This window comes from Pholcus phalangioides, unplaced genomic scaffold, assembly GCF_987345545.1.
Source record: "Pholcus phalangioides strain wild (caught in Gottingen) unplaced genomic scaffold, Ppha-v1.0 ptg000008l_1, whole genome shotgun sequence".
Taxonomy (NCBI): Eukaryota; Metazoa; Arthropoda; class Arachnida; order Araneae; family Pholcidae; genus Pholcus; species Pholcus phalangioides.
This window is the reverse complement of record NW_028301601.1, coordinates 44,235,299-44,260,071: the sequence shown is the minus strand read 5'-3', so window position 1 is coordinate 44,260,071 and position 24,773 is coordinate 44,235,299. Positions and strand designations below refer to the sequence as shown.

At 41.8% G+C, this 24,773-nt stretch overlaps 2 protein-coding genes across 2 annotated transcripts in view; one reads left to right on the top strand and one right to left on the bottom strand.

Annotated features, from left to right (window-relative positions):
- LOC149084341 (uncharacterized) overlaps positions 1-8,434 on the top strand; it is a 35,104-nt gene extending 26,670 nt beyond the window's left edge. The window contains exons 3-5 of the mRNA XM_089234714.1: positions 2,674-2,711; positions 3,465-4,751; positions 6,045-8,434. Of these exons, the coding sequence (XP_089090840.1) occupies positions 2,674-2,711; positions 3,465-4,751; positions 6,045-6,413 (1,694 nt within the window). The 3' untranslated portion in view covers positions 6,414-8,434. The remainder of the gene's footprint in view (positions 1-2,673; positions 2,712-3,464; positions 4,752-6,044) is intronic.
- Positions 8,435-19,590: 11,156 nt separating this feature from the next.
- On the bottom strand, positions 19,591-20,280 carry LOC149084340 (gem-associated protein 8-like). Its single transcript, XM_089235306.1, has one exon. The coding sequence runs from the start codon at positions 20,278-20,280 to the stop codon at positions 19,591-19,593; it is 690 nt and encodes a 229-aa protein (XP_089091432.1).
- Positions 20,281-24,773: the final 4,493 nt, after the last annotated feature.

Sequence of the window (24,773 nt, the reverse complement as noted above, 5' to 3'; positions counted from 1 at the left end):
GGTTCATCATATCTCTTCCAAGTCAGTGGCTTCAATTTCAATCTGATACAACCAAAAGGCTCTTAATAGCAGAATTTATTAAATGTTTCCTTTTTGATATCATTTGTGTAAATGAAAAATAACAACATTGTTAGTGAGAGGACCAAAACTCTCAATTTTAAGTCAAAAAGAAATCCAACGATAGAAAAATTCTTTAGTACAAGATCCAGGTCTTGAGCTGAGAAAAGAGGGAGGCGGGATAAGAACGATGAAATACCGAGAAAGTAGAGAAAGTGAGTAATGATTGCTAGAATTGACACATAAAAGTGAAACCCAAAAACCACACTAAAAGTGAAATCGACCCTGAGAATTTTTTTTAATGGCAAAATATTACTTGAAAGTTGACATTCCTTCGGTGCGGTTCTTCCCCCGCCTCTTTCAGCAAAAAAAATAGAAGAAAAAAGAAGCCAGAAGTGGAACAGTTCGTCTTCCTCGAAGACGTCTAGTCGCCATTTACCTGTCTCTCAGATGTCCTCATTCAAACTTCGAGGCCTTCACTGTGGCTTCTTAAGAGCTTTTACTTCATTTTTCAATGATTGAAGTGCTTTTTTTCTTCTAAAAATGATAAATTTCCATTTTGTTTTCTTCTATACACTTCCCGAATCGGGGGGAGGGAGAATTTTTATATTGACTTGAAACGGTAAAAAGCTGCGCACATAGCCATGGGCTTCATCTTACAAAATGTGAAAATCGCTCGCTTTCTCTCTCCCTCGTGACTTGAAGTTTGAGCTATAAAATGCTCTGAGGCTCTCGAGTTCCATGTCGTACTTGGCATATAGGAAAATAATCTTTTATGTACAAATACAGAGATTAATATGAATCGTAAAATAATGCAATAAACATAATATGCTAAAGCAACATCCACTGTAAATCAATCGTAACCAATAGAATTGACACGGTAAAATGTTGAATGAAACGCGTTCAGCATTGAACACTGTCGCCCAATGAGCGTTTTCTATTAAAAATCGAGGAAAAAAAGTTAAAAACATATATCACTACAGCTTACGAATATTTCTTATAGCAAAAATAATGTTACTTTTGAGAGGAAAAATATTTGCTAGAAATGTGCGTGAGTCAAGATTCGACAGGTAACATAACACGTACGAAAAACACTCATTCAACACATGCTTTGAGCAACTCAGAACTGAGGTTGTTGGAATATTATAGTATAGTATACGCGCGCGCGCGCGCTGTAGTTATCTTGTAATGAATATATATGAATATGACGCTGTAGTGCAACATACTATTTTTTTGTAACTTGGAGTATGAATATTTTGGTGGCATGGAATATGAGGTCTCTATTATTTTGCATGAAAAAGTCAGATCTAGGACAGGGAGATTGTCATGATGTTAGTCTAACCGGCTTGGATCCACGAGGGAGCGATGAGAGCTGTCGCCCTCTCCAAGGACCGAATAATATGGGAAAAAATTTGTCTATTCTCAAAATCAAACGAACTTACTGAATAAGTCACTCCCCCCCCCCCCACACACACACACATCGCTATGGATCCGCTCCTGCAAGTAAATTTCACGAGAGAATTTCGTTTAAGTCGAGAAAATGGCGTATTATTTTCCCTCGGGAATGTTTTTCTTTTTCTTCGGCAAATATGACTTGGAAAATCTCGATGTTTTCACTGCATAACCTATAAATTCGACAACCCGTGGATCGCTGCTGCTGCTACTACTACTAAACCGTACATGCACCTCGTTCATGTTCCTCTGCGGAACTTCTAACGAATTGGTACATTTTAAAATGTGCGTGTCCGTGTTGTGAACCAAACGTAAAGTTTGTTTCTATGCAATGCTTGTTATGTGTAGTATTGTCATCTGCCATAAATTTTTCTAACTACGAGCGAAGTGTAACGATTGAATATCTTACCGTTTTAGAGGCCTGCGGCTCTCTTTGGCGAGACTTTTTGACGGACAGATCGACTCGCATTCGCTCCTCAAAGTTGAATACCACAGAAAATTAACTTCAGCCGATCATTGTGGTCACCCGTCGCTCACTGTGGATCACTTTTTTTCCTATTTCTCTTTGAAAAGCTCCGTACAGCAGCAGCAGCAGTGGTCCGAATAACCCGATGTCCGCTGGTGTCATGGCACGTGAAAATGACTAATGAGCTTCTAGGTGACAATTGTAACAACTACGTTACAAAGAGATATGTTTTTGTGTTCGACAAGCCATCAAGCGTTTTTATTAGTCATTCTTCCACCATTTGAAGATCTAAAAATATCGTCTGATACAGCTAAACTAAAGAACTTCAAAAGTTCGTTATATATATATAGTTTAGTTAAACTAACTTTATTTACTGCGTTCGTCCGGCGAATGCATTAAATCTACGAAGTTTTCACCCGAAAAAAGCCCATTAAAAGAAAAATGATAATTTCCCATTGAAAGAAACACAATCTGTGTCTAATACAACAGTGGATTAACTTTTTCAGACGAGAAAAGGGCTTCTTTCTCCTCCGGGTCAATTTTAGTACCCCACTTAGGAATCTGAAATTAATACATAATAACTTTTTTATTTGAATCTATTGAAGTTGTATCGCAGTTTTTAAGAGGTAAAATTTGATTAAGTGTATAAAGTATTTGACGCATTGTGAGTAAACGTGTTTTTTTTACCTATTTTCTAGTATGCATATCAACAAATCCAGTCAAGTCTCACAAATTGGTAAGTATAACATTTCACGTATTAACAGAATTTAGCACAATTGCTTCGCTTATTTTTGACCGCTTTCTGACGCTTGCGCACAATATACGATACACTGATGCCCACGGAACCCAACAATCCTCCAGGCCAAGAATCTCAGTGAAATTTTTCTTAGTAAATTTATTTTTAAAAATTAAGATATTGATTCTTGGGCCTCCACACTAGTCCTGTCAGCCATCTACTTGATTAGGGTCGGATTATCACTTATTTCTCACAATCTTATCATACTCGAGATGTGTATATTTTTCAGTTATTCATCCATGTTGATGGAATTTTTCGCTTTCTCTGCGTTCCCTTGAATGCAGCTAAACAAATCTAATCAATTTAAAAATTGCAGGAGTGTCAATAAATACCCTCTTAGTCGACAATCTTTTATATAAAGAGGCCTATTCGTCGATGTCGTTGCTTTGAAGCCGAATCAAATCAGCTCCATAAAGGGTATTTCTATGAAACCAGGCTATATCCGTACTTCAAAAACGTAGTTTTCAATTAAAAACAGTCAAATAATTAAAAAAAAATTAGTTGAAACGGGGCAAATTTTACAAAATAAAAGCGTCTTAAGATTCGTCTCATGATATAATGGGGGATGTGACATGAGTCCATGAGTCCATCACATAGGGATATTTCCCAATTAATTTAACAGGTTGTCATTGATGAATGAATTTCAAGTGTAGATGTTGACAATTTCTTCATTCCTATCTCTCCTTCTTTCAGGTGAAACGCCAGTCTGCACGTTTCCCACTGTCCAGAAGTCGCCAATTCCCTCCGCCAGAAGAGCTCGAAGAAGAGGAAGGGCCCATCGAAAATGATAGTGAAGAAGAGGACAGTTACGATGGCGGTGCTCCACCGCCGGCTCGTAGGTACTTCCGCGGTCGCCAGCAACCACCGGAAGAAGTGGAAGACGAAAACACGTCCGAAGAATATCTTCAGACGGAGGCACCGCCTACGACTACGCCACTTCCAGCCAAAGCACCGAATCGTATATCGGCTTTCAACAGGCTGGCTAATCGGCCGAGGTTCGGCTCTAGTCTTCAGAGCTCTCCCCCCGCTAAGACTACACCTTCTACGAGGCCATCATCTTCCCGTCTGTCATCGTCACCTGCTCAAAGGATAGACGTCGCAGCAGAGATACTGAGCAGGGCTCCGCCACCGCGTGGAAGGAGTGCAGCTGTACCATCGAGGGATACTGCTGCAGAGATACTGAATAAGCCCCCTCCACCAAGGACAGCCGGTAGAAGTGCAGCATCAGTATCATCCAGGGGAGCAGATACAGCTTCGGAGACATCTAACAAACCACCTCCATCGCGACCTGCAGGTAGGAGTTCGCAAGTATCTAGTGGTAGTCTCAGAAAACCGGCGTCTCAGCAGGACACAAGCAGCAACTCGACAGCGACTAGACGCTCTGGCACTGGTGGCAGAGTGAGGCCCAAGGGCAGGTTCCGTACCAGGACAAGCACAACCACAACTACAACTACTACCACAACTCCGCCTCCTCCCCCAGCCGAGGAGTACTACTATTACTATTACGATGAAGAGGAAGATCCCAAGCAGCCAATAGCAACTACAAGCACGACCACGACAACTCAAAAACCGGCGTCGTCATTACCGAGGAGACCGTCACTCAATCGTGGGCTGAGACCCTCCAGTGCCAGATCACCTTCGACATCGAGGACCCCGGTGAAGTTCGATCCCGAATCTCAGTTCCAGCCGCCACCAGATGATGTTCCGCTTACCCTACCGCCACGGACCACCAAGAAATTTACGACGTCCACTTCGACTACCCCTGCACCAGGCGGCATACCGCCTCACTTGAGAAGCAAATACAAGCCGAGGACGGACGGAAGATTCGTCGACTACTTGAGAGATCCGAACAGACCGAGGGAACTAAAAGGATTCGATCTGACGGACTACCCGTTTTACATCAAAGTCCCGGATGACATCGATTTCGACTGCGAGGATAAGAAGGACGGTTACTACGCTAGCGTCCCACATCACTGCCAGGTGAGTGGAAAATCAATACTGTAGCAAACACAAACAAAAATGCTTGAAATCACATTTCAGGGCCATCTTAACAACACCATCCCCCCTTCCAGACAAAATGATGTTCTGGAGCCCATATGTGATTAATTGGAAAAGTGATCGCCTACTAATTCACATAAATATTCTTGAAAAACATAGTAGCTCCTCTTAAACAAATCGGGGCTCCACCGCTCTCCCGCAATAGGGTCGAAGAAGACCTGGGCCATGCTGTAAAAGGCAAAAAAAGTCGTAATACCTAATTTCATTATCAGAAGACTCTCGGGCCGTGCCCGGGGACATTAAGATGGCTTTTCAGCGTTGATTGTATTGCTTAAAAACCCAATCAATCTAGTATTTTCCACTTCTAATATTGAAGACAGATGGCAGCAACACGAAACACGCATAAATTTGACATCATAAATAGTTTAGGGCCACACATATCATAGGCAGTAGAACCTGGGAGCTTAGGCTGTATGAGCAACCCCCCCCCCCAATAATCAATGAATATGCAATGCACCACTCCCGCTTTTGCTTAAGGGATTGAGGCCCGTATACGGCAACTTTCAGGCCCCCCCTCCCCCCTAATGTTTTATTCATGTCCGACATGCACCGAATCATTAGAAATTCATCAGAGGAATGTTTACGAGCAGCATTGTACGGTTAAGTAGTAGTAAAACATATAATGCCAGCTGGCAGGGGTCTGTGGGCAAGTGGGTCTCGTGCCCAGGGCCCACTAATTTGTAGGGCCCCGAAACTAACTGCCTTTTGCATTTCAGGCACGGTATAGAAGCAGTGCTATAACTAGCCATTCCTACTCTGTGCAAGAATTTGCATTTAGGCTCCTTCTGGGCCCCCCTCTAAGTGGGCCTTGTGCACATGTTGCACCTGCGTAGTTACGGCACTGCATATAAGGGGCCCAAAATTTAATATTTTCCCACGCCCGACCTTATCAGGAACAGGCCCTGCCTGCTGGGTGTTCTGTCTGCAAAGTGTTGACCCACATCATGGCGGAAATGAGTTTTCAAGTCATTTGCCCCAAGTTACCTATTGCTGAATAGCCATCTTGGTCCTCCAATCGGTGGTCGAACGTATCCGAATCATTGCTGCGCTTGTAGGTCGTATGTCAAAAATAAAGCCAGCAGCTCATTAATTTGCTAAATGCTTTAGATAACAAATATTATTCGTGTAAAATTTCTTGTGAAAGTATTCAGAGTAAAATCACATTTTTCTACATCGGAATTTTTCCGCTCATATTCTCTCTATCTCCTCACACAGCTTTTCCATTACTGCTTCGCCGGCTCCCGTTACGATTTCCTGTGCGCCAACTACACGCTCTACGACCAGACCACGTTCACGTGCAGATTCGCCAACAACGTGGATTGCCCGAGCTCCGAGAAGTATTACTACAGGAACGACGACTTGTGGAAGGAGACCACGACGATACCACCGGAGGAACAGAAGAAGAAGCAGAAACCACCAGCGAAGGTGGACGACGACGATGACGATTACGAGGAGGACGAAGATTACTACGACGACGAGTACGATGACGACGAAGAGGAAGGACGAGGCAGGAGACGCAGACCCAGCAGCAGGCGACGAAGGAACCGAAGGCGGAAGAACAGGAGGAAGCAAAAGGAAGAGTAGAAGCAACCATGTTTTGATGCTCAAAAAAAAAATGGACAACGTTATGGTCTCGATTAACCAAAAATATCCACGACAGACTTTCTTTTGTCGTGGATATTTTTGACATCGCCTTACGATGGAAAAGGACTTTTATGTTGCCTACGTTTGTTATACATTTTCTGCATTCCATTCATTCTACATTGTTTCCAGAAGTGAAAGAACACGTACTACGACTTCTCTAAAACAGAAAGACCACTTTAAGTTTTTTCTCCGTGCAGCACAATATTCATGCACAATAAAATACAACCCACCCTTATACAGGGTGTCCCAAAACTCGACCACTAAAATGAGGAGAGTGTTAGTGCACGTCAAGACAAACAGTATTTTTTTTTTTTTTTTGCAATGGAACCTTGTGTCGCAAATGACTTTTTTTAATTGTATATTAATGTGTAATTTCAGCCAATAACGCCAAAAGAGGGAGGAAAATTTTTAAAGTAAATCTACAGAAGGAAAAGGCGCGGAAAATATTTCCCTCACACGTAATACCTTTTGAGAGAAAAAAGGAAGATATTTTTCCCCTCCTTAACAGCCTGTGGCTGAAAGGAATAATACCCCCAGCCTTACGAGTATGAAATTTCCCTGTAAGTCGGGTTACCATATTTTGGCGACTTCTGAAGTGAGGGAATGCACGTATCTCTCAGATACATGGGTTGCGGTCCTGGGTTTCACTGCAAGAACTGTTTATCTTGACGTGCAGCAGTACGGGGTTCTGGGACACCCTTTTGTATAACTGCTTCACATTGCTTAGTGCATAAGGTGCATGGGAAATCATACATGGATGTGGACTTGAATCATAGAGGTCAAAGTAATTGCTCACATGAGGAATCAAGTTAGAATGGGCGAAGTGCGGTATTATTTAGTGCCACCACACAGAGGTTGAATTCTCGAGTATCACACTGTACAATTTCTCCGATAAGTTCGTACTTTTTGGCGAAATGGTGCCAAAATTGCTTCCGTGTTTTTTCAAGTACGAGGTGCATGCACAAGATTTCGCTCCGTTCGATTCCTATAAAATGTCCACTAATTGAATGAAAGCACGTCCTTACAATTTCTCTCAATCGGAGCCTTTTTTCAATCCTAACATCAAACAGAGACGTACGGGGAGTTACAGGAGTACCGGGGCACAGAAGTTGATGTTTCTGCATATAGCTTTCCTGGGGCGGGGGTGCTCTCTTAAGCTTGAAGAGTCCCAGGTGCATATTAACAAGCCTTACATTGATACGAGTAGGAAAAAAATTTAGAATCCCCTGATTGGTCACAATAAAACACTATTAGCAGAATTCTTGGTGAAGTTTTAGGCGAAGTCAGAATTGGAATTTTTCACCACACACAACCATCGTTCTTTTTACTTTCTTACAGGCACTTTCTTTTTCCTTCACCTTATTTTGAGAATTTCACCGATTCAGTTGTTAATTCACCAAAAGAGACTGCCAGCAAGGAAATTCGAAACAGAAATTCGCTATTCTACCCCCTTCGTTTTAAACTTCGCATGAACACTTCCAATGGTGACGGAGACGCCAATCACGATAATCTAAATTTCCTTCTTACTCGTATGAATGTAATATGTTCGTTAATATGAGCCCTGGGCATTGTCCCGGTAGTCCCTGCGAAGTTACGGCCCTGACATTGAAAGAAATAATCCAGTCAGGTTCTAGGAAATCCATTCAAGAATTCGAAAGTATGATGTGCTCTTGCCATCACTCTATTCATAAAAACTCGGTGTTTTTAATTTCTATTTCTCGTTCAAATACGTGCCAACGAAATTTCTCATTGGCACAGTGGTATAAAAGTATTCTACGCACGACTGGAAATTTTTTTTTTCCTGGTGATTATAATTACAATTATGTAAAATATTGTGATTGAAGTATGAAATGCATTGTGAACTGAAGAAAAAAACTGAATTCATGTTGCTCGATTTTTTTTTACAAAATGGAAATCAGACCGTTTTGAATTACTAATAAAAAGAATGATTTTCCTCTCCATCAGTGGTTTTTGGTTTCGTTTTCATATGTTATACGTATTTTATATTGAATTTTGATTGGGTGCTGAAATTTAAACTCTGATCATTAACGGTTTCAAACGGTTTACAATTTAACACGTTAAATTCGTAAATATTCTATTACGATAATTATAGGATCACAAACGTATACGGCAAATCCAAGGATCATGTTTCATGTAGCAAAAGTTTAAGAGACAATTGAAGCTGAAGTCGATTTCCGCTATTAATAAAATAGTACCTTGGGGTAGTATACTGTATATACGTGCAGTGTGTAATGAGATAACCGATAAAGTATATCACACTGCTTGTGCTCGTGTGATCTGCTGTGGCTTGTGTGGGACAGTCTATTGTCCGTGGATCAAAGAGGTTCTTGTCAAAACCCATGATTCACGTGGACTGTGAAAAACCTTATCAATTGTCCACTTGCTTTGAAGGATTGAAGTTTCATTTCGGTATACTCCCCAAGAGTAGCGTACGCAGAATTTTCAATATAAGAGGAGAACGTCTTTTTTTTAAAATTAAGTAATGTGTAGTTTCGTTTTCTACTCGAGAGAGAATAAGCAAAAACAAGGGGGAGAAATTTGTATACCAGTTTCCCGACCTGTGTGCTCGACACCCTAGGGTGCCGCGTTATCGGCTAAGGGTGTCACGGGATATTATGGAGATGAATAAAAAATATATATATTATGGTCCACTTCAAGTCTTAAAATAAATTAAGTCGAATTAATTACTCTCATGCATGACAGACTTAACGGGTAAGTCGCCATCTGGTGGCGGTATCATCCATGCCCCCCCCCAAGGGGTGGGCTGACAAGGCTCTAGCCCTGGGGCCCGGGAGGATTTTAATAATTTTTTTGTTTATTCACGCTATAAATTCCTAATAAAGGGGGCCCGTGAAAGTCTGGTCAGTCGGCCCGTAGAAGATCCCAGCCTAGGGGCCCTGCTTCAGGATGTGGGGGCCATGGTATCAGCAATGTGTTAGGTCTGGCTGTCCATGTACGACCCCCGTTCAGAGTATACGACCTATAAGGAACGAGAATCCGTTGGCTCTGTAGTCTAGTGGTCTAGGGCAGTGGTTCTCAACCTTTGAAAGCCCGCGGCCCGGTTTCATTTATTTTTGTGAGTAGAAGGGCCGGTCAAACACATGATTAACGGAACATGAATGGGGGGAAAAGGAAACGCGGTAGATCAGTCGCGGCCCGGTATGAATGATGTCACGGCCCAGTACCGGGCCGGGGCCCGGCGGTTGAGAAACACTTGTCTAGGGTACTCACCCGGCAAGTGAAAGGACGTAGGTTCGATTCTCCTCTAGGCCCGTTGAATTTTCTTTCTTGAACTTATAATCGCATCAGCCAGCTGTTGAAACCTTCGTAGTAATAGCGAAGAGTGGCATCATCTTCGTATAAGCTGAGACCTCATTTTTCGAGATTGCAGCATATGCAATAGAGATGTGTACTTTCAATCTTCTCCCACTGAGAATCTCGACTGGTTTGTCTTACCATTTGATTTTTCGCAGAGAGTGCGTAGAAAACAGATTTCACCGCTTGCGAAAGAGATGAGTTAATTGATCGTTGCGCTGATTCCACACTAAAAGGTATGTTCACCAAGAGGGAGGCTTCCGTGGCTGCTTCTTGGCTTGGACTGAGAGAGAAGTATCGTAATCTAATGAAGAAAGCAATTAACGCATTTTTGCTCTTTTCGACATGCCATCTATGCGAGCAAGCCTTTTCTGATTATGGAGACAATAAAGTACAAAGCAAGAAATACACCGCAAGACCTTGAGGATGATATGCGTGTTTCGTTGCCAACTGTAAGGCCCGATATCTGTGCTCTAAGTATCATTTAAAAGTTTTACGCTAATGATTAATCGAATAAAACTCTATATTGATATATTTTTTACACAGTGAAGGGTGCCCCAAGTTTTTAATGTTACTCGTAAGGGTGCCGCGAACTTCAAAAAGGTTGGGAAACACTGCCCTGTACCCTCAGCTAATGGTGGAAATTGAACCACAGAACTTCCACGCGTACGCTAGTGCTCTTTAGCCAATTTTTAACGGGCAATTCGAGCAGTGTGGACGTCACTGAGCTATAGGGAAACTTTCCTTATAGCTCAGTGGTGGACGTAGACGTCGACCAATGCTTGAAGTCCGCTTACGAGTGCTGTGAACACCACCTGAGGGGGAAATCCTGAACGGGAAGTAAATTATAGTCTGAACGAGGTGAAAAATGTTTAGTCGTATTCAATTTTTTTTCTAAACGGAACATTCTAAAACGGGACTTTTGTTTTTCCTTTGAGCTAAAATTCCGCATTTTGTATACCCCGCTATTGTATTCCACGAATTACGATATTTTTTTCAATGTACAATATGTTTCTTAGATGCCTTGAGAAAGTCTCTTGGAAAAGAAATTTGAATCTGGTCAACTAAAAGAAACTGATCCAGAACTGAAGAAAAGGACATTTTTTGTTATACATTTGCCTTCACTATAGGAAGGCCATTGACAAAGCAATTACACGCGTACATGGATCACAGCAAATACTATGGACTGATAACGACATTGAGTACGGTAATATTTGTCAACGGGGTGGGGAAGAATAGAACGCTTTCTAGCCTCCTAAATAGTGACGGACTCGCATCACGAGGATTCAAGTTCAAACCCCACCGTCGCCGTAGTGGTGGCCGGCTGAAGTTGGTTTTCTGCGGTTCCCAACTTCGAGGCGTGAATGCGAGCCGATCTCCCCGTTAAAAAGTCTCACCGCAGAGAGCAACAGCTCTACAATGGTGCAATTATTCATTCATTACACTTCACTCACTATGAGTTGAGAAAAACTCATAATTAAAAAAAATTCATTGCAGATGGCAGCACTACACATAACAAGCGTTACACAGAAACAAACTTCACGGAAGGTTCAATATACGTACACACACATTCCAGCATGTACCAGTTCGTAAGAAGTTCCACAGAGGAATATGCTTGAAAGAGGATTGAATAACGATTTTATTCAATCATTACACTTCACTAATGTTTAAAAAAAATCAATCGCAGATGGCACTACTACATAACAAGCATTTACAAAACAAAAATAAACTTCCAGGCTAGGGTCACAACACGTAGTCACACATTCCGGCATGTACCAATTCAGTAGAAATTCCATAGAGCAATGTGTATGAGGTGCATGCACGGTTAAGTAGTAGTAGTAGCCTGATAACGGTAACTTAGGGGGTGGTGGGAAATGAGTTTGGTCAAACCTTCCTTCAGAATGTGCAAAAAAACTTTCGACGGAAAAAATAAATTGATAACATTATCCCAAGTCCTAAAACAAACGAATATTTTCCCAAGTTATGATATTGGTTCGTTCCGTTCTTTTGAAAATTGATATCAATACCCGAATGATAACATTATCCGTATTTCTAATAAGAGGCTTCCACTATTGTAGCTTTTATTTTCTAGTAGTTTGATTTTTGCATTAATTTTCAAAAAAAGAGCTAAAATTAAATAATAACCGAAAACGGAAGTAAAAGAGTTTCTAGAATTTAATTAATGATTAATTAATGTAATTAATGGCAGAAAAAAATAAATTTTCTAACATATAGAAAACGTATTATCCAAGGGATGTGCGGGAAGATAAGTCGTATTGCACTAGGGTGTGGGATGGAGAAAAGGTTAAGAGCCATTGCTGTAGAGAATAACATCATTAATAAAATTTTCATGCAAAAAAAAAAATCACAAGTAGCGAAGTTGTTCGCATCGAAGTTGCTTTCAAGCTAATTTAACCCATGTCGTCGTATTCCCGACCGGAAAAAGTAATGCTCTGGAGGCCCTGTCACCCAACACGGGCACCACATTTTTGAATGGGACCCTGTTCCAAGTTTTCTTACTGTCTAACGGGTCTTTTGCCTTTTCATTTTAGATAATGTATTGTAAAAAAAATTAAGAGAAAAGTTGGCCTCTTGTGTCTCAGGACTAGAGTCTTGACAGATTTTGCGGGCCATACAACCGATACCACCATAATTTTATTCGGGAGTGGGGGGGGGGGATGAACTAGTAGGGAGGTAAGCTTAATCATTCGACTCCACCAATAACAATGGTTATTATTATTATTCAAATTTTCAAATCAATGCTCCTCAAAGTATACGTCACTGCTTCTAGGGGATTCACGATGAGCTGACGACACTAACATGCGCCTGTTTAAGGTTTTGAAGTGGTCCTTTGCTAGACCGTGTCACGGATCGAAAATTAGAACTACTGTTTAAAAAAAAAATTCTATTTCTAGGGAATGTGTCCCTAAATCCCCCTACCTCCTTTCATACAGCTGGCTTCCCATAATATGGTTGAAGGAAGGCATGCGCAAGGGACACAGCGCACTGCCTCCTGAGCGTATTCAGTTCGTTTCACTTTTTTTATATTAAAAGAAAGTACTCAAGGAAGTTGTTTTTTCAGGGGAATTCTAAAAATGACGAGTTACTTAGTTCCGTTCTCTTAAAATTAACGAACACGAGAAATGCAGTTTGGTCTCAATAGAACTAGTTTTATGAACCTTCCCCCGCGCGCACTTCCACCAAATTTTTTTCAACGGGTTTTTACCCTAAATAAACTTTAAAAGAATACGCTAGAAATTTGTTACGGGGTCACGTGAAAGACTAAACCATTAAATGCCATTGTCGCAATACAAGAGGAAATGGTAACAGCTGTCATAAGTTATGATGCGATTTTTATCTTAAATTCCGAGAAAAGCACATAATATGTGCCAATAAGTTTAGGAGCTTTAAAATTTGCTGCAACAAAACGATTTTCGAGGAAACTTAAAAAAAGAAAGAGGTCAAACTCATTCAATGGTACATTTTATTTTACCGCACTAAAAACTGGAGATATCATCGTGTGAAAGTGAATGGAAAACCCATAAAATTTCTAATATACAGTATTTTTGTGAAATTCGATTGACACGTGATGCTCAAGAATAGGCATTAAATGCTTCTAGAAAAAACGCGGTCATACTGATACTTCACATACAATTGGCATGAAAATGCTCCCTCAAAATCAAAAATTTTAGTTGCACGTAAAAACTTAAGAACTAGACTGTGAGACTTGATGTCGTAATGCTAGGATGGAAGTTATGATGTATCATATGCAGTCACACACCGTTATAACGGGATCTTTGGAAGAACGAGACCGAAAATTTGGTTCGTTACGTTATATCCGATCTAATTAAAGAACATCGTATATTCTAAAGGGCCGAAAATTTCGTTCGTTAAAAGCTGAATCTTGACTGCATGTGATGTAGCAGCACAGTTGTAATTTTAGAGCAGTGATTCTCAAACTTTCGTCATCCACGGCTCCTCCTTTGCCGTCACGGCTCCTTAGAATAGTTTAGAACAGTGTTTCTCCAAGTGTGCGTCACAGCTCCTAAGGGCAGATCCGCAACTAGACGCTTGGTCAGCTGGGGCAAGTACGCATTTTGTAATGTTGCACTCCCTTGAAATGTGGATGGAGAGGTTAAAGAGTGAAACTTGCTCCCCCTATGGTCCAGCGCCCGTGCACCAGAACCGCCTGCTCCTACCTAATTACGTCCCTGCCAACATCTGTCAGGGGAGTCACGGCGAGCTGGAGATGTTGATTTGTATACCTATTTATGCTTTGAAGTAGTTCTTCTATATGGGAAAATACCTAACACAATCAATTCAGGCAAGCCACTGATGGACCCATGAATTGCGCAAGGAACGCGCAGGTGACAAAAGTTTGAGAACCGTTGGTTTAGAAGATATTTTTACTTACAAAAGCCCCGGGGGCCTCAAGTAAAGAAGAGGCATCGTGATAATGAGGTCTAGTTACACTTTTTTTTTCTTTTTTTTTTATTGTGAGCATCATGTGTTCCCAAGAGATCTTTACGATCCGTCCAGAGAATTTGTTAGTGCGTTAGTAGACATATATGCCGGAACCGGGATTCGAACCCAGACCTTCACAGTCAGAAGCTAGCTCCCTAACCACTTTTAAAGAGTACGTAAATTGGTAGGCGGGTATTTCTGCCCTGATAAGGAGGATCTTCAGAAAAATTACTTTGCCCGGGGGAGGGGGGGGGACTATGATGCTCTTAACATGGCCCTGTATTTAGTGCTATGAAAATTTAATTACAGTACTTCAATTTTTTGTGATTGCAAATTATAAAAAACAATACGTTTTGGATTTTACGGAAGGGGATGACGGCGTAGAGAGAAATTGACCGCTACAGGGTGTCCATGTTGCTTTGGCCATCAACAGTACCGTCTTAACACATGGCCCACCCGGGCACGGCCCTCAATAGAAGTGGGGCCTCACAAAAATGAGAAAAGGTTGAAATTTTCGAGAATTTTCCAGGTAGGGCTTCAGAAAAATCTCTTGGCCCGGGGGCCCATGATGCTCTTAAGACGGCCCTGGCCATTAATTCAAGAGAGCCCGTGATGCGTTGATCTTCACTACGGGGGTCCACGACATCAAAAAGTTTGGGAATGGATCCTAATACATTGGGAACCTCCCCTAACGATACTCCCCTTTAACTGACACCTCTCATTAACGGACACTTTTCTGATCCCGGGTCCCGTGGAATAGGGACTTTAATGTATTTCGCTACCCGTAAGCGGACACTCTCAACAGCGGACAGTAGAATCAGGCAAATTGCAATATTCCCCCCCTCTCCCCCCCCCCTATAAAAGTGACAAATGTAGTGGAATTTAATCAAACTATCTTTATCGAGACGATTCGTGATATATGCATCACCACCAGTGTATCACTTTCACACACACTGTAAAATATACATTTTGACATTAAAATGTATAGGAACCAATTGCGACCAAGTCAAACGTTGTATAAATGTGAAATCGTATAAACGAAGTTCAACCTCCCCATTAGAGGACAAAATTTTTTGTCCCATGTATGTCCGTTATCGAGAGGTACTACTGTATAGTTATTGCAACATTATACCGGGGCTAACGAGAAATACATTCTCTTTCTCGTTAGCCCCGCATTATACTCATATTCTGTCATTTAGACTTCACTACAGAATATTCCCTACAAGCAGGGCAAGACCTTGAATCCTGCGAACCACGCTGCCGCAGAAGGCGCCAACTGAAGGGGGAGGGTCGATTTTTTATCACCAAAATGTTATTCGCTTATGACGTCACTCTCCTCCGCTACCGTACGAAGGTTATTAACAACTGCCTGTTGCGAAGATGCATTTTTGGAAAGAGAAAATTCAACTGCCTTTGCGGTGAATCGAACCCACGTCCTTTAACTTTCCGGCTAGGGCGTTCACCCGAAAAGTGAAAGAATGTGGGTTCGATTCCCCGCAAAGGCAGTTGAATTTTCTCTCTTTCAAAAAATTCATCTTCGCAACAGATAGTTGTTAAAAACGTTCGTATTATTCGCTTACACTTGTGTTTATAGAACGGTTTTTATGTAAGCATAATGTGCATTAGCAAGCCAAACCTATTAAGTAATCAACCGTTGACCATGCTTTCATACAGATGCGTCTGAACTGTTTTAGACCTGTGGGTAGGGTTACCAAATTCGAAAACTCAGAAAAAACGCCTGCTTAATGATCCCACTCTCCACATTTCCAAAACAGATGGCGCCACTATACTAACACCGCAATAATTTTTCCCGAATAAACGGTGCGCTTGGCAGAATTGCAATAGGATTGAGTTCGATTCCCGGCAAAGACTAGTAGACTTTTCTTTCCGAGTTTGCCCCGGAATAATATCCAGAAAAAAGTATTTCTTTCATAACACAGAATCGCTAAAAAAAAAGAGCAAATAACGATTCTTCTCCCCTCGCTTATAATGAATTTTTTAGTCTGGCAAGTTTTATTACTTTGCCTGAAGCAAGGCGCGAGATTTTCTTTCTCCACACCCTTAGGTTTTTATTCTTTTGGGAGCATTGCTTTTTTTTTGCCAGAGGCGATGTTTGCATCCTATTTTCTTTATTTCAGAGGAATGAGAGGTAACCGCTTCCTCCTACTGCATTACCTGTTGGTGAGCAAACAACGGTACATTGTTCTTAAAATGGATGTTGCAGTTCTGTTTTTCCAAAGCTGTTTATCAGACTTTATTTATCATGTTATCCTGGGCCATAGGATAGCATTTGCCCAGCTTCGAGGCAACTTCTTGTATTCTGAGAACTTTGATGGCAATTGGTCGAAGCCTGTCAAAACATGTGGGAAAAAAAGGAGACGCGAGTGTTTCAGAGTGAAACCTCCCACCCTCAAAAAAATAATTTCCGCAAACCTGAAAAGCAGGACAAACGAGCAAATTTTCTAAAACGTGGTAAGACACTTGAAATGACATAAAAAATGAGGACGTCTGGCAATGTCTGTCTCCCTGTAAGTGCTCGACTTGATCTTTCTATTGGAGATTTTGATTTCTGAATTTATTTTGTAGGTGCTCAGACTCGAGTTACAAAATATTGTGGGTGCTCAGTACCCAAAGCACCCTTTCAAAGTCACTACAGCTTTGGAACGAGATGAATCATTCATAGAATAACTTTCAGATTCAAATACCTGAAAAGCAGGGTTTACGTTACACTATATATGTATATAATAACTAAATATATTTTTTTCTTACAAACGGGATGAGACTGCCTCATCACAGCTGTTACACAAGAACCAGCAGGCATGGCACAAATATTTCCGATGAACCGTGACAAAATGAATCTAGGCAAGCACTTGTTCGGTTGCTTGCCTTGTAACCCGTCATTCTGCCCAACAACATACAATAGCTCTTCAAATTATTACTAATTAATAAAATATGCATCTATATAGAAAACATTCCTCCAGGGAATTTTTAACAAATTGATACAAATGTTTCAGCTATGTATGTATGGTCTTAACACAGGGCTTGATAGATCACACATGCCATGTCCAACAAAAAATCAACATTGGCTCTTGATTTTTTTATATACAACTGAATAAAAGCAGCACAAAATTGTCAGAAATTTTGTCCGTTTGTCTGTTAGCATAGAAAGAGGTCCTTAAGTCTCTGGCACTATTTTGGACTAATTTTTTTTTGGGGGGGGGGAATGCTTGGCACCAATGAAATTTTACTGCACCTAAATTTGTTTCTGATTTGTCAAGCCCTACTTTGAGGTATTTATGCTATCAAAGTTAAGTATGCAGTTCATCCTGCATTTCAGAGAAACACAAAATTTTCCCATTGTTCGGCTCTTAGGCCGGTATTACACTGTAAAAGTTCGATAAAATCCCTTTTATAAAACTTGAAAAATCTAACCAATAAGGTTATTGGTTACATTCTAGAAAATGCAATCGGTGACTTTATTGGCTGCATTTTTCAAGTTTTATAAAAGGACTTTTACCAAACCTTTTATAGTGCAATACCGGCCTTAGAAAGGATGATTATCACCCCCCCCCCCCCTCCACACTTGGATCCATTCCCGAGTATAGTTTCAGCTTCTACTTAACTGTGCACACATGCACATCATAAACATTCCTCTGGCAAATTTCTAACTACTTGGTACATGCAATATTTTGTGTGCATGCATATGTGTGGCCCAATATATTTATATCGCTACAGTTATGCATGTTGCCATCTGCCTTTCATATTTGGAAGTGAAAATGGCAAATTTTGACCTTTGTGAAAGTCTGTCTGTCTGCTCTCTTCAGAGTGAATTTCAATAACCTGAGCTATGGAGAGATTTGTAAACACGTAGGCTGAAAAATAAACCACTGCTACCATGATACTCTGTAACCACTGCCACGTTACTACTGCTACCTGATACAGCCTTCGAAGTAACTACCCTGTGCAATAATGCATTTTTGCCATTTTTCATACAAAAATGTAAATGCGGATTGCACGGCTTCTTTTTCCATATTCTCTAGTGCCTTCGTCACTGCACTTTCAGAACCTGAGAATCGTTACCCCTTAAACAAATTCTTTATACAAGGGGAAATGTCACACTTTGCAAGATTAGGGGAGGAAGCTGGTTATGGAAGTATCAGATTATTATGTTCTGACAGGTAATCTGACACCAGGAGTGACCTGGGTGAAATGTTTTAACACACAGCCTTAAAAGAAGAGAGGCCTCACAAAAATTAGAACTGATTGAAATTTTCCAGGTAGGAGCCTCAGAAAAATCACTTGGCTCGGGGACCCATGGTGCTCTTAAGACAGCCCTCCTGTGAGTTCTTAAACATCTGCATGATTCGTTGAGATGCAAGAGAGCAGATTTTTGGAAAGCCGTCATGGGTACTTCATCGTGATAATGCACTAGCTCACAGGTCCCTCCTAGTGTCAAATTACCAATGAAAACATCATCACATTCCAAAACCAGCTTTCTCCCGATTTTGCCCCAAGTGACTTTTCCCTCGGATAAAAAATCTAAAGTGCAATGATTCTATGCTTCTGAAGTGCAACGATGAAGGCACTAGAGGACAGAGCCGCAACTAGGGGGGAGCAGACAGGTCTCATGTCCCGGGCACTGGACCCGAGGGGGCACAAATTTCATTCTGAAACCTCTCCTTCAACATTACAAGGGGCGTAAAAATGTGCACTTGCCCCGGGTGACCAAGCATCTAGTTGCGGCTCTTTGTACGAAAGATGGCAAAAATTTATAATTGCACAGGGTAGTTACTTTGAATGGAATGCCAAATAAGCAGGTTCTATCTATACTCATTCTTCTGTAGCAAAATAAATTCCGATGTTCAAACAAAGTGGTACAGTTGACACTCATAACTGTCCTAACCATTCCATTGAAAACTGGCATTTTTCGGGTGGTGGTTATACCAAAAGGAAAAAATGCATAATAGGGGCTGTACGAAAACAATTGTGACTAATGCCACCAATCATTGTAATAGAATAGTCGCTCTAACATGAAGTTGTTATAATGAGTATTGACTGGATTAAGGAATTACATAAACACACAGATGGATCAAAACACTGCTAAGATGAAATCTTGCTTATCTTTCTACCTACTTGTGAAAATTTACTTCAACATAAAGGTGAACTTTCTTAACAATGTGAACCATGAATGAAACTTTTTTTTTATCATTTAATTCCCTTATAAAGTTTTTACATTTTCGAAAATAAAAAAAAGGCAGCAAATAGACCAGTTACAACGTAGAAATGATATGTAACACGAAATTAAAACAGAAAAACATCAGTCAAATTTCAGGTTCAAAGGCATCGCCGGCCACATGCAAGGATTGTATTTCACCCTGTATGACTGGAAGGTGGCGATCATACAAGCCTCATACCCAGCCATGATATTCGCCTTCGCACCGTACCATTCCTTCATTTTCCTCGACTTGTCGACGGCTTTCGCTTGCATGTCGGTCTTACCGCTTCTAGGCAGTCCTTCGACCGTGAGCATCGATATATCGACATATTCCACATCATCGGCGCCGAGTTCACGTTTCCTTTCGGCGTCGCGCTCTTTGCGAAACTCCTCCGACTGCTTCATGAACTCCAGGTAATCGTCGGAGACCACAAACTCCATTTCCATGTCCGACTCGTCCTCCTCCTCCTCTTCCTCGCCGACTTCATCCTCGACCCGGACAATAGAGTCTTCCTCGTTGAATCGGGGATACTTGTTATTGCAGTCAGTAAACCTCCCACGTGCTGGAGCTGTTCTCCTTCGGTGATGATGGTTTACGGGCGGAATGAGTGGAGGCCCTCGGTGAGCGTATGATGATGGCCTGCCCCTCGGCGACGGCCGATCTCTACCAACGAGTTCATAACTTTTACAATTCTGAAACCACTCTTGCATCAACTGGTAATGCGTCCAGTACCTATCATAAATGGGATGATGGTACCAAGCTGTACAGTCGCCAGAGTTTGAACACGACATCTCCACGCTCACTCGAACTTAACGATAGGATCGTAAATTAAACGACCCTTAAAATAAATTTAAAGAAAAGCCCCTTTCACAGTAACCACAACAATCAGGCAACAAACTTGACTTGACGTGACTCGGCAAACTATTCAGGAAAAATATGCCTTTATAACGACTAGAATGGCAGCACCGGTGCTTCTTCTTATTACACATAGCTCCTTCTGCTATGTCACTGCATTAACAGCGCTTTCATGTCATTCATGATTTTTCCCCTTTCAGGTGATCTTCCCATGTTTAGACAACGCGCTCGTCCGCATCTGGAGGCTATTGTAGGTACATTTCACGGTGTGACAATTCAGAGCAGTGTTCTATTGTTTCCTTGATCAATCTGCAGAGAGGGCATGTAACATCCATGTTCAAAATGAATTCAGAGAGCGAGTTCGAGCCTTGAAGAAGAGAGTGTTGCTTCTTTCTTTTTCTTTCAAACCGAGCACAACTCAGGTCTATCACCATCTATGGGCGATTTACTACCTAGTGAGTTTCTCACTACATGCACTCTCAGACAGCTTACCATAAGTAACTTTACTTATAGCTCAGTGGACAGTTATAACTGTCTGAGAGCGCATGTATGTGTTATGTTTGATTTTTCAGTTCTGCCATCTATATTTCAGAAGTGAAGTGAGTGATATGTTGTGATTGAATTACATTTGTACTGTTTGTAGATCTGTTGCAAGAGGAGATCAGCTCGCATTCGCGCCTTGAAGTTGGAACTATAGAAAACCAACTTCAGTCGACCACCATTGTGGCGACGGTAGGGTTCGAACCCGAGATCTCGCAACACGAGTCCGTCACTATGACCACTCGACCACCATAGCGGTAGAAAGAACAGTGTTGCTGCAAGAGATCCGTCATACGTGCTCTCCCAGGAATAGGCCAACTTCCTGGAATAGTAGTTTACTGATGATTTCTTTAGAACTTCTGGCCTCCACAATTCATGGGCCTTTTTGAGAATCGATGTTTTCATCGCTCGACCAGGCTGCTGGGTGTTTTGTAGCACTAGCGTATTAAGATTTTTTTTTTTCCCAAAGAAGTTGGCCCTACGCCACCAGGATGTACTTTGGAGGCAGATCATACGTTACTCTTACTTCCCTTGCTTCAAAGATGGAGATACCACCAACTTCACCCTGAATTGAGCACGTTGCTGCCAGTGAGGTCCGCCAGTGAGGCGGCGACAACAGAACACACGGCCGGGATCACTGTTTCTGATGAGGAAGTTTGTTGATATTACATGGGATCGGTTCTAAACTAAACTACATGGGATAACCATATAACCCGTATTTTCACCACCCCGACTATTTAATACAAATCCCGGTATTTTCAACAAAGCCAACGGAAATTCAATTCCGTAGTTTACAGAGATAACGTATTAAAATTATTTCCTCAATTTATAACTATTAAACTAGACATGCACCTTGCCCATATTCATATCCGGAACTTCTAACGAATTGTTTGTTTGCACAGATGGTATTTTTTCGGCATGAAATATACTGAGAAATTGAATTTTGTACATCTGTTGCAACTCATATTTGGAAAGAAAATCTTTCCAAATATCAGTTTCGGCAGAACATCCAGAAAATTCAATTTCTCAGAATTGTTTGTTTTAATTGCAAATAGACCCACCGGTGCCCCATGTCATCTGCCCCCCCCCCCCACTGGTGTTGTTATACAAATACAAATACAAATACAACGCCACAACAGGCAAATTGCCCAACGAGGTGGCTGACTTAAGAACATCATGGATCCCCGAGCCCCTACCTACTACTGCTACACCACACATGAACCCCCCCCCCCCGCGGAACCCCCCAACGAATCGGTTGTTGCACCAACTATTAAATTGTTACGACGTCGTACGTGCATGAGCGGGGCACGATTTTGTATTGGTTGTTACAATATTGTTCTATCATTTGCATAATCAATGTTTTCGGGGGGAGGGAGAATAATTGGGGTGGTCGGGGGCCTTTCTTCGCGTGGCGTGGGTGGATCTTCGGGTGCCATGGGATGACGGCAGTGGAAGAGCCTTGTCACGGATGTCGATACCGAAGAGGAGTGATACTTGCAATACCGTACTGACTTTGCTGAGTGGTGATGTGCCCGGGGTAGGGGTTTTGGGTGTGGGGGGGGGGGGGGATGGGGCTGTGCTGCTCGATGGCTGGCGGGGGAAGGGTGCCCGGGAATGTTGTTCTAGAGAGGGTTTTCCTTCCCGGCCGGTATACCGGTCTGAGTTCTCTCTGACGCGCCCACAATCTCACGACCAATGAGCTAGCGGAGCCTGAGCGCGCTCGGTTTTAAATTATGAAGTGTAACGAATGAATAGTATATACTGTTGTAGGCGGCGAGACTTTTTAACCTGGAGATTGGCTCACATTTGTGTAGCCAGGGCCGTCTTAAGAGCATCATGGGCCTCGGGCCAAGTGATTTTTCTGAGGCCCTCTGGCAAAATTCTCGAAAATTTCAACCAGATCTCATTTTTGTGAGGCCCCTTTTCTCTTGAGCCCCCCGTACCCGGTTGGGCCCATAGCATCATGGGCCCCCGGGCCAAATGAGTTCACTGAGGCTCTACCTGGCAAATCCTCGGAAAATTCAACTTCTTTTTATTTCTCCGGGGAACCCCAGGCCATGCCTGGGTGGGCGCATGCTTTAACTCTTTACCTACCAGAGGAGTGAAAATCTATGGACCCTAGGATTTCGGAGAGCTTCTTCGAGACAAATTTCTTACCCCCCGTATTTATTTCTCCTATTCTTCTACTGCACATTGTAGAACCTTTCTCGACAATGGCCGGATAACTGGTAGAAAGCAAAGTATTTCAACGCCCTCTTCTCCGACCAAACAAAGCGACCGGGTATGGAAAGAAGATTCGTCTGTCTTCACACAGTAAATTTCCTGTGATATAAAGTTTTGGCTACTTATGCTATTTGCCTTTACCAACTTCGCCAAATGTCCTCACCAACGGCATTTTGTGACAGCAAAAATCGGATTAAACTTATTAATCGATAAAATTTTATGAATCTGAGTGACAAAATATTCTACAACCTACTCCTGTTTTAAACAGAATATGTATCAAGAGAAGATGACGAAAACCAGAAGAATGTAAAGCTTAAAAATAATCCCTAAACTAATCACATTACAGAATTGTGTGGACATTATCTATTCAAGAAGATTGCAGATAACTAGTGACATGTCTGTTAGTAGAAGACAGAGTTTAGACTATAAAAAACATCCCACAAATATTTTATCCTTATTTATCGCACAATGGAACTCAATACCAGACGCATTGGTGGTAAAAAAAAAGGTGCCCTGGGAAATACACGAGAATAAAGGGAGATTTTCTCTAATTCAACGCCTTTGCATTTCCCAACAAAGTACTTATAAAGATCTTTAAGACAGCATTTCGTGTAGCGTGTCATTTCCCAACTCTGGTGGGGTTTTTTTCAGCAATGCTTGGTGACTTTTCTCACCTCCTACGACAACTGCTAATTTCCTGTGTTTTCTCACAAATATATGATCAGTGCACATGGATGCTAACAGATTCAATATCTTTCTTCTTTCAAAGTCAGTGCAGCTCCGGACTATCGCCATAGAAGATTTGCTGCCTAGTGAATTGTGCCGGAAAAGTGTGTTTACGTGGCAGACCAAGTTCTGAGTGCTTATCAGGTGTTTAATGTATCTGCTGTTATCTATATTTCAAATTGTGAGTGAAGTGTGATGATTGTTGTACCGTTGTAAGTCTGTTGCTTTCTGTGGCGAGAGTTTTTAACGGAAAAGTAAGCTTACATTCCCGCGTCGAAGTTGGAAAACCAAAGAAAACCAATTTCAGTTTACCAACACTGCACCGCCGACGTGAATATCAAACGTGAATTGACCGACTCGATGTCAAGGCTCAAGATGTGTTTTGTCATATGTCACAATCTATCAGACAACTGAGAGCTGTGCCTTATTATTCTGTTGAGAGTGTTCTCTTTATTTTTTCTATAGCTCAGTGATGACATGTTCAGCCAAGTGGTGGTCAAGTCGTTAGACTGACGGACTCACATCGCGAGGACCCGGGTTCAAATCCAACCGTCGACATAATGGTGGTCGGCTGAAGTTGGTTTCCTGTGGTTCCTAACTTTGAGGCGCGAATGCGAGCCGATTTCCCCATTTAAAAGCCCCCATAGTTAGAAAAATCGGCGGCAGACGACAGCACTGCACACAACAAGCATCACATAGACACAAACTTCGCGTTAGGTTCACAACACGTGCACGCACATTCCAACACGTACCAATTCGTTAGAAGTTCCTCAGAGGAATATGGACAAGGTGTATGTCTGGTTTAGTAGTAGTAGTTGTTGTAGTGATGACGCGCTGCCGATGAGTTGTGTTATAGCGACTAGAATCAAGTCGCCTTAAGTTTTGCGTTTTGTCGCCCGCGGTCCATCACAATGGCCACGTGACCACACAACAGGAGATT